This window comes from Astatotilapia calliptera, chromosome 8, assembly GCF_964374335.1.
Source record: "Astatotilapia calliptera chromosome 8, fAstCal68.1, whole genome shotgun sequence".
Lineage (NCBI taxonomy): Eukaryota > Metazoa > Chordata > Actinopteri > Cichliformes > Cichlidae > Astatotilapia > Astatotilapia calliptera.
In genome coordinates this window covers 13,604,826-13,615,153 of record NC_137429.1, presented here as the reverse complement: position 1 = coordinate 13,615,153, position 10,328 = coordinate 13,604,826, and the positions used below count along the sequence as shown (strand labels likewise).

The 10,328-nt window shown below is 38.6% G+C and overlaps 1 protein-coding gene across 2 annotated transcripts in view; it reads left to right on the top strand.

Annotated features, from left to right (window-relative positions):
* The first annotated feature begins 703 nt into the window (after nt 1–703).
* Nucleotides 704–10,328, top strand: part of nrap (nebulin-related anchoring protein) — a 29,343-nt gene continuing 19,718 nt past the window's right edge. The window contains exons 1-22 of one of the 2 annotated variants that reach the window (XM_026163111.2): nt 704–1,047; nt 1,432–1,526; nt 1,761–1,848; nt 3,016–3,120; nt 3,445–3,543; nt 3,685–3,792; nt 3,934–4,038; nt 4,158–4,265; nt 4,361–4,468; nt 4,552–4,659; nt 5,349–5,465; nt 7,125–7,229; nt 7,376–7,483; nt 7,663–7,767; nt 7,922–8,020; nt 8,102–8,206; nt 8,343–8,450; nt 8,566–8,673; nt 8,782–8,979; nt 9,104–9,208; nt 9,297–9,395; nt 9,481–9,585. In XM_026163111.2, coding sequence (XP_026018896.2) covers nt 982–1,047; nt 1,432–1,526; nt 1,761–1,848; nt 3,016–3,120; nt 3,445–3,543; nt 3,685–3,792; nt 3,934–4,038; nt 4,158–4,265; nt 4,361–4,468; nt 4,552–4,659; nt 5,349–5,465; nt 7,125–7,229; nt 7,376–7,483; nt 7,663–7,767; nt 7,922–8,020; nt 8,102–8,206; nt 8,343–8,450; nt 8,566–8,673; nt 8,782–8,979; nt 9,104–9,208; nt 9,297–9,395; nt 9,481–9,585 — 2,352 coding nt within the window. In that variant the 5' untranslated portion in view covers nt 704–981. The remainder of the gene's footprint in view (nt 1,048–1,431; nt 1,527–1,760; nt 1,849–3,015; nt 3,121–3,444; nt 3,544–3,684; nt 3,793–3,933; nt 4,039–4,157; nt 4,266–4,360; nt 4,469–4,551; nt 4,660–5,348; nt 5,466–7,124; nt 7,230–7,375; nt 7,484–7,662; nt 7,768–7,921; nt 8,021–8,101; nt 8,207–8,342; nt 8,451–8,565; nt 8,674–8,781; nt 8,980–9,103; nt 9,209–9,296; nt 9,396–9,480; nt 9,586–10,328) is intronic. The other variant, XM_026163112.2, reaches the window with a different exon arrangement.

Sequence of the window (10,328 nt, the reverse complement as noted above, 5' to 3'; positions counted from 1 at the left end):
ATTAGAAAATCAAAGAAGCATTTTAAGACATCACAGATAAAATGTCACATTATAGACTGAAGTTAATAACCTCAAACATCGAACGTCTCTGATCACGCAAAGAAAAGTAATATGTTATAACTGACTAATTCCCTAATATGAAACTATTTCCTTCAAGTATAAGAATACTCTATAAACAATTAATTTCAAAGTATTAAATATTTACTCCTATTGCATATTTAATCTATCAAAAATCACAAAAAAAATCCTATGAGGTCAAGGTATGTGACCTATTATCACAGTTAGATTAAAAACCTCAACCTCATGACAGTCTTCCTACAGTGAATACAGCCCTGACCCTTTTGAGCTTCAGAGGGTCTTGATTGCCTCATTTTATGTCAAAAAAGCTGTTTGCTAATGTTGCGTTAACCTTTTTCTTTAGTATTCACTTTTTGTGTATTTTTTCTCGTATGTCTGTATTAATCCTGTGTCATTATTCTTTACATCTTTTGTAAGTCTACAGAAACTTGCCTTAAACAAGCAGCCTACACTTTGTGTTTACATGCATGGCTGATGACTTGACTAAGTAAAAGTATTACACAGGGAATCACAGTTTTATGTTGTTAGTCATGTGGAGATACTCAAAGTTGAGGTAGCTGTCCAACTGAGGATCATTACACATATAGATTGACACGTGAACTCTCTGTCACTCTGTTTCCCCCTCACTGCAGACAGACAGCTGGACTCGGCCAGTCTTTGAGCACGGGGCACAGAAGGGGGGTGGTCCATCATGGGACATGGTGTGAAGTAAGAGCCAGTTTCACAGTCCCACAGTCACAGAGCTAAGTTTTCAGCCACCAGAGACGCACTACCGCTACTGTCTGGGATTCCCAGTTCCTCAGCTAAAGGGCCGTCTGTCCGTCTGACTGACCCGACTTCATTTTGGCCAATAGTTTTATTGGTTTTCCCGAGAGATTTTGAGAAGAAGGGAAAACATTCACCATGCAGTCTTGCGCCAGGTGTGGGTTTGTGGTCTACCCAGCTGAGAAGATCAACTGCATTGACCAGGTAATACATTAAAGCATTTATAAATAAATGCCTTCTTGGGTTAAAGTGAACTCTCAAATGTGTCTGTGTTAGCCATAAAACTAATAACAGCTGCACAATGGTTATGGATATAAGATTGTTTTTAATTAAAAGACTGGACAAAAAAAAGACTTACAGTTTAGCAGTGACATTAAAGCTTTAGAGAATCGGTCATTGAGTCCATGTGGAAAAATGTGATGTGATTACTGATGTTATTCTGGGCCTCTTATTAATCAGATATAACAGAAATTACTTGTCCAGCATTTTTTCTCTGCTTAATGAACTAGATTCCAGTCATGTTTCCTCTGAACACGGATTTAAAGATTCATGGTCTGTCTTTCTTTTTCTTTCTTTCATTTTTGGCAGAATTGGCACAAAGCATGTTTTCATTGTGATGTCTGCAAAATGGTACTCACTCCAAATAACTTTGTCAGCCACAAGAAGAGGCCATACTGCTCTGTGTAAGTAGGAGTCAATACTACTGCAATGCCTATTGAGCGTTTGTAGTTAATCACCAGACATGATAAAAATAAATAAAAACGTAATCTTTTTTTAATGAGTAAAGCACAGAGGAGGCAAATTAACTGCATCTTAGTAAACCACGATTGCACAATAGCCAGGGTCCCATTTTTAACGTTGTGAATTACACCTGGTGTGACCATGTTGGCAACTATATGTGTATCTCATCCTTTCAGGCACAATCCAAGGAACAACACATTCACAAGCGTCTATGAGACCCCCATCAACATTAACGCAAAGAAGCAAAGTAAGGCCAGCAGTGAGGTAAGAGGACATCCTGAGCAAAACCACAGCAGCAGCATGCATGCCATACAACATGTTTCAGTCCTCTGACTCACTGGCATTGTTGTTGCTGTCTATGGCACTAGAGGAAAGACAGTTTATGGCTGTGTCTACTCTAAAGATTGTTATTTATACTGAACACCGAGGTCTAAAAAGGCAGTAAAAAACTTGAGATTTGACCCTGAGCATTTGTATCCATTACTGTTGGATCACAAAGGTCTAAATCCTTCTTTACGAGAGGTGGTCGGTGGTTCTGAGGCCGTGGTGACGGAGGTGGTTTGGAATGGAGACTGGCTCAGGTTATTTCTGTTTCCCTGACAGGGGCTAGATACCCCCCTCCACTTAGCCCACTTTATGCTTCAACGGGCTAAAATTATATGTCAGGAAAAACAGCTTCACATCCCTTCCTCTCCTCTGCTCAGCCACCTGTTTCTGTCTGTCTGAGTCTGTCTGTGCCTCTAAGTTCACGCAAGGCTCTCATGCTTATATTAGCAGTAGGCTAGCAAGCGCCTCGGCTACTGTTTTAAGCCACTGGAGGGATGTGGGAATTAACATTTCAACATTTGATCTGAGGGCTGACCTCGGATCATGAGTGGCCCTCAACCCCCTGTCTAGATTTACCCCACTGAACATTTAAAAAGTGTATATCTTGCTTGGGTTAACATGCAGCTTTTGCTTTCTTATTCCTATTGATTGTACTTTATACCCTTTAGGCGATGATGCTCTAGAGACGTCACTCTGTCCTGTCTCTTCCTCTGACATAGAGCTATTCTAAGATTAGTTTGGGATGGTTTTTACAACTCTAGGATGATATACAAAGTACTCTATTCTGGTTTGTTCTGGGCAGGTCTTGTACCATCTTGAGTGGAACATCTTAGTTATTAATACCAGCTCTCTAACATTATCCCTTCATCATTTAGCTTTTCAGCTCAGGTTCTCCTGCAGCACAAGAATAGAGAGATGTTTGGCACTGTTTAAGTAAAGCAATACCAGTTAGGACTAGCAGTAAAAAATATATATTTTTATTTTTAGGTGATTAGTAGCATCCAACTACCAAAATGGATGCTGCAGTCACATGTGCAGCGTCTGCATGTGCAAATGCTCGCTGGCCTTGGCTTAATGCTTGTCATCCATGTGCCATCCTTGTAGCTGAAGTATCGCGAAGATGGCGAACGCTTTATGTCCACCTTCCACTGTGACACGAGATCCATGGAGCTGAAGAAGGCTTGCCTAGCCAATCAGATGGCCAGCCAGGTGAGCTCCTGGGAGAGCAACTGGCCATTGAACCCTTTTAAAGGGAATTTTCAACCCAAATTCTTATCTTTATCAAATAAAAGAGAGAAGAATTACAAATTATTCTTCAAACTTCCTAATTTCTTCTACTTTAGTATTTTAATTCAGCCAAATCTTTTGTCTGTCATGAGTAAGCACTTGTTTATTTTTTGTATGATTTCACATAAATGAATTGCATGGCTTATTTAACAGGTTCATAAAAACCTTGCAAGATGCATAATTGCCTGGTTTAGGAACATTTGTAATTGACCATGTTTATCTTTTATATATAAACCGGCCTTTCAGTCTCAGTCTGAGTTCTCACAGCAGCAGACCTGGTATTCAGGGATGGTGAGCAACCAGGAGATAGTGACAATGTCCCAGGCACAGAATACCATCAGTGATGTGAGTACACGTTTTTTTCTCACTGGTTGTTGTGTTGTTGTATCATGAGTATATTCTATTTAAATAGTTGATATAAAAAAAACTTACAATTTTTAACAGTGTTGGTCACATGGCTGATTTTGTGGCTTCTTTTTTGTACAGGTCAAATACACAGAAGAATATGAGCAGTCAAAAGCAAAGGGTAGCTTCCCTGCAATGATCACACCGGGCTACCAAACTGCCAAGAAGGCAAATACCTTAGCAAGTAATGTAAGTGGATTTCGTTTAGCTTTCTGTACCTCACAGAAAAGATTAAACTTCACTGATTTTCCCTTTCTGTTAAACAATCCATGCAAGTTTATCAAAAATTCAAGAGGCCAAATAAAAATGCTTTGTTGTCTTTCTCTTCAGCTGGAATATAAAAAAGGACACGAGGAAAGAGTTTCCAAATACACAACATTTGTGGACCCCCCTGAGGTGATTCTGGCCAAGAAACAAGGACAAATTGTTAGCGATGTAAGCCCTTCAGACATTGTTGACTTTTTTTTTTTTTAACTAGCTCTGCTCAACTATAAACATATATATTCTTACAATAATATATTTATGGATATGAGGCATCACCTCTTTTTCATCAGTATGCCTACACAGAAGAATATGAGCAGCAGAGAGGTAAAGGTAGTTTCCCTGCACACCTTACGCCTGGATACAAAATGTCAAAGAAGGCCACTGAGCAGGCCAGTGACGTAAGTAGTACAAAACAAAAAACAAAAAAAACAGCACACACATATGCAAGTAAATACTAATGCATGTAAATGCTGTTGTTTTCATGCTGAACCAGATTAAGTATCGTCAGATGTACGAACAGGAGATAAAGGGGAAAGCCAGCGCTGAAGCGGCTGTTACTGAGATTGTCCATGCCAAAGAAAATGCAGAGAACTTCAGCCATGTATGAAAATTACTGTCACTGTTCCATCAGTTTGTTTTAATTCAAAGTGAACTAAATAAAGCAAAGTGCTCTCCTGTTTCCAGATTGCCTATGCTGAAGAATACGAGCAACAGCGAGGCAAAGGCAGTTTCCCCGCCATGATTACGCCTGGTTATCACCTTGCAAAGAAGGCACAGGAAATTGCCAGTGATGTAAGTATCAATCTGACTGTGGACCCAGTGAAATATTTCTAAAAGCTGTAAGTATCTTTGACAAACATGTAATTGGTCCATCTTGGTAAATGGACTGAGTCTTATTTAGCCCTTTTCTACTCTCCCAGCGCACTCAAAACGCTTTATACAACATGCCACATTCACTTTCTTCAGTGCTTTCTCACTAGCATTCACACTCTGATGGATGAATCGGAGAGTAACCTGGGGTTAGTATATTGCCCAAGGATATTTGGCATGCAGACCTGAGGAGCCAGGGATCAAATCACAAACCTTCCGATCAGCAGATGACCTGCTTTACCTCCTGAGCCCCAAATATGTTGAGTCTAACATTTAGATGCTTTGTTGTGTAGGTGTTGGAAGGATTGCATGTAGTTATAAAGGGAGCTTGTATCTGTCATCTAGTCATGTGGACTAGTAGTAAATGTTGTCAAAACATTGCAGAGTGTAGTGTGTAAGAGTTTCAGCTTCATCAATCAAGTGTCCTTGTCAACACCGGGCAGAATAGCAGACGAGGGACAACAATGAGGAGACTTGATGTCATCATTCTCTAAACTATCCGCAGTGAATGAATTAGACTCTGTTTGTGTGTGTTCCTCAACCTTGCAGGAGCAAAACTGTTTGTCCTTCTCCTCCTGCAACACGTTTAGTAATTTTTCATCTCTTTCCAGTTAAAATACAAGAAAGACTTAAACAAGATGAAGGGCACGTCACACTTTCACAGTCTGACCTCTGAGGATAATCTGGCACTGAAGAACGCACGAAAAATCAACAAGATTGTCAGTGAGGTGAGGCTCGTGAGAAGCATACAACCTTCGCTAAATACATTTGTGTGTCTAGATTTATTCAGAGCGTAGGGAAAGAACAATGTGAATATTCAAATAGCTTTTTGTCTAAGCAACAGTCAGTCTCAGGTAAATGTATGTATGTGTGTTTAAGAGTGGGAGATATTGGGTGTACTGTGTCAGCGTCCAGCAGACATGAAGCCTCCTGAATTGCATTTTCAGCATCTCTGAAATGCTTGTGTGGTGAGGTGACAGCTTACCTCCAAGGTCATGGCCCATCCTGCCAAACTAAGGTTACCTCACACTGCGCTTTATTTTTAAGAATCTATTCTTAGCCTTAAAAATATGTGTGTTAGAAATTAGCTCTTATTCTGAATCTAATTTTCCACCAAAACCACACAGACACATTATCTCAGTTTTGTTTTTTTGTTTTATGCTTCAAATAATGTTTATGATATAATGACAAACTGTAAATAAAGAACATAGCATGGTTAGTGAGTTGCATTTTAAACCCTGGAGTGTAGTCGTTTTGGCTTTTTAATCCAAAAGTAGAAATATTTGGATGAGAAGTTATCAGCTAACACTAGTGCTGCTCTATACTGCGAATTGTAAAGTATTTTAAGTAAATACAGGGCAAGTATTTCAGATACCAATGCCCACACTGATACTTTTTAACCTATAAAGGCAGCTTGTGTAGCAAAGAGCAGCATGTCATGATTTTAAAAAATGAATCATCATCATCATTATCATCATCATCATCATCACATTTAATAAACACTAAATCACTTTCAGTTTTAGTTTACACAATAAAACACACTTTTCAGCTTTTTATTGCTTATGGAAACTGTTTTTTGGAGACCTGGAATGTAAATGTGCCTGTCTCTAAAGCACTTTGTGCCAGTTTCTGTTGTGCTATAGATTTGACAGTGAACACAAGAGTACTGAGGTATATTTTTGCATTAAAAAACAAATATTTAACCCAATTCAGTGGACTACATACTCAAGTAAGAAGATAGAAATAAAATATCAATCATATAGCACTACTGTCGATCCAAAACCAATACCAGCGTTGGATTAATCTGCCCACCACAAGCTAACACTAGCAAACGTGATTAGCATGGTGCATCAATAGACTTTATATTAGTACTAAATGTGATACTGGTATTTCACTCACCACGCTGGAGCACAAAGCATTAGATTTCTCAGATAATTTTATGAAAATATTTTAAACAGCTCCAACGATTCAAACAGCATCCAGAGGTTGAGATCAGTGACTTTATTTGCACTTAAGCATAAAGCTAGCAGAAAAGACGGCCCCAATAACAGCCATGATCACATAACTTCAAGCACCAGTGTTTAAAGGTGAGGTTTCCCCTGTGTGATATTTTCATGATAAAGAGACTGACATGTTAAATAGGGAAATGGTTTTAATGTTAAGCTCAGCAAAGCATGTTTAAGATTAAAGGTTGGTCTCAGAGACTCTCGAGTGATGATGGAGTGTCAGTGATGGTGACTGATTAGTGGGAGGAACTTTACTGTATATTTAGCCATGTAGGCACCAATGTGCCACAAAGGATCAGCTCTCACTGTGGAAAACAGAAAAATGAGGTTGCAGTGAAAAATGTTACAGCTTGGCTGCTTTATTTTTACGTTTGCTAACAGGTGGAGTATAAAAAAGACTTGGAGAACAGCAAAGGACACAGCATCAATTTCTGTGAGACCCCACAGTTTCAAAATGCAGCCAAGGTTGCCAAGTTCACCAGTGATGTAAGTTTAATCGCAAAAACAATGTCAAATATATATATTTTGATAATTTTGTAGATTTTTTGACACCCTACAAACAACGTATTTATATATTAATACCTGATATTAGCACATGAACATGTTTCTTTTTAAACAAATATTTTCTATAGAACAAATATAAAGAGAAATACACTACTGGTATGAAAGGCCACTATGAAGACTCGGGTATTGATAAGAAGACCATGCATGCCATGAAAGCGAGGAAGCTGGCAAGTGATGTAAGTCTTATTTTTAATCAAATCAGTGTATTAGATCTGCTTGGTTGGATTTGATTTCATATTACACGGATAAAAAGAAACAATTTTACATGTTTAATTTGTAAATAGAAAATGATAAACTGTCAACTGTCTGTGCGAGTGATTTTATTGATGTGGTGGTTTTGTCCTGCATATCTCAGATTACTTATAAACAAGGCTGTGAGCAGGAGCAGGCTGAATACAACTACCCGGCCAATCTTACGCCAGGTTACCAAAGCCAAAGAAAACTGGATCCACTGAAAGAGGTACAGCCTCCAACAATATAATTAAGACAAAGGGACATTTTAACGCTAAAAGGGTTTTTTTTAAAAGCACTTAAAATCAGAAAAATTATTCAAATGTAAAGTCGGTTCTCAGATAGCAAACTTCATCCCAGCGCTGTTGTCATTGTGGTTGCAGAAGAACTACAGGCAGCACATTGACCAGGTGAAGTACAAGTCAGTGACAGACACACCTGACATTGTTTTGGCCAAGAAAAATGCTCAGCTTGTCAGCAACGTAAGTAAACAGTATAACACCATGCATAACACTTAATAAGTTTCTTATTTTTTCTAACCATGTAATTCATGTGGCCTCTAGTTAAATTACAAAGCCGGGTATGAGAAGACAAAGCATCAGTACACACTATCCCAAGACCTGCCCCAAATCCAAAAAGCCAAAGCCAATGCTGCTTTGTGTAGCGATGTAAGTTTACTCTTCTCACACTTGCATCAATAGCTTACCTTCACTCGTCATGCAAGCACCCAGAATTCAATACCAATCCACATGATCTATCTTGTTATTGGCATTATGATGCCATAACCCATTTCTGTTTCTTCAGATTAAATATAAAGAGGAGTGGGAGAAGACAAAGTTTAAAGCTTGTGAAATTGGTGTGGACGATCTGAGCGTCAAAGCAGCCAAGGCCTCCCGAGACCTTGCAAGTGTCGTAAGTAAACTCACGCTTCTCTTTGCTGCAAAGACATCTAAGCAAAAATCTAAGTGGCTTTAATCAGAAGTAAAAGCTGGCAAATGAAATCAAGTCAGACGGGCATGTGTTTCAGATTAAATACAAAGAGAGTTACATGAAGAACAAGGAGAAGGCTGTGGGGGTCAACGTGAGCGACTCCAAGACTCTGCACTCTCTGCAAGTGGCTAAGATGAGCAGTGATGTAAGTAGAATTGCTTGACCTGCAATGTAATAGTGTAGACTTGTGTGACTCACACAAGCCCAGAGTATAACCTCAGAGGTTACCTATTGCTTTTTGTTACAACTTCAGATTGAATACAAGAAGGGCTCTAAAGAGAGCCAGGCCCAGTACAGCCTTCCTCTGGACATGATCAACCTAAGCCATGCCAAGAAGGCCCAGGCACTCGCCAGTGACCTGGAGTATCGCACAAAGCTCCACGACTACACAGTCATGGCAGATGACATCAAGGTCCAGCAGGCCAAAAAGGCTTATGCCCTCCAAAGTGAGGTGAGAGAGCCACCTGAGGGTGATATTTTGGTTAAGGGGTCTCTTTTAAATGCAGAGACATGAAGAAAAAGGCAAAGAGAAGTCTTTTGGAGAAGTCTTTCTTGACATTTGTTCCTCTCTGCAGAACCAGTATCGTTCAGACTTGAACTGGATGAAAGGAGTGGGCTGGGAGACCGAAGGATGTCTCAACATCACTCAGGCAAAGAAAGCTGGAGAGCTGCTTAGTGATGTGAGTGGAAATGTGCTTGTGTTTATATTTTAGTTTGTTGCTGTTTTCTTTCAAGCACACCATTTATTTGGCTGCTTTTTTCTCTCAGACCAAATACCGTCAGAAGGCAGACAGCATCAGGTTCACCCAGGTGGCCGATGATCTCTCCATCAAGCACGCAAAGAAAAGCCAGGAACTGCAGAGCGATGTAAGTCTCCACTTTAGAGCCGGAATGAGACGCCATTCATTCTAGTGCATTCTTGCAGTATATACTAATCTATGTGACTTTTCAGTTGGCCTACAAAGCAAACACAGAGCAGATGCTGCACCAGTACACCATCACAAAGGACGAACCTCTTTTCAGACAAGCAAAGGCTAACGCGGACCTTCTCAGTGCAGTAAGTTCATTTATAAAAAAATTGATGTAGAAAACAAATATTCACATTTTTAAACTATATCTGTTATCTGCTACGTTATACAAGCTCCTCAAGAATGTGCAGTTGACTGCCGTGTGTCTCACACTTGAACTGGTATAAGTTCATGCATGCAATCATTTGACAAATTATGTTTTAAAGGGACTTTATGTGGAAAACCAAGTACGTCCCTTGTTCTTTCATAGAAATTAAAAAGGTAAAAAACTAGCTACCAGGATCTGCAGAAAACGATTACTTTCAGTTATTGCTGCTGAAGATGATTCTACAAGTTAATGAATCATAGGGTATCATTACAAAACTGTATATATCAACCAAACACACACACACACATATATATATATATATATATATATATATATATATATATATATATATATATATATATATATATATATATATATATATATATATATATATATATATATATATATATATATATATATATATATATATATATATATATATATATATATATATATATAAAATGTCACAAACAAACTGTATTTTATCTTCTTAAAAGCAGTTTGATTCTGTGACCTGGTTCGACATAGTGTTGTTCTCAGAAAGCGGAATCTATTTAAGCCAATTTCTTATATTCAGCTGAACTTATTTAGTGTCTCCATATGGTACAAAATCAAGCTGGTTAGCCAGTTATTCAGTCCAATAATTTAAAATTATCAAAATTAGATTTGCTTTTAAAAATCCAC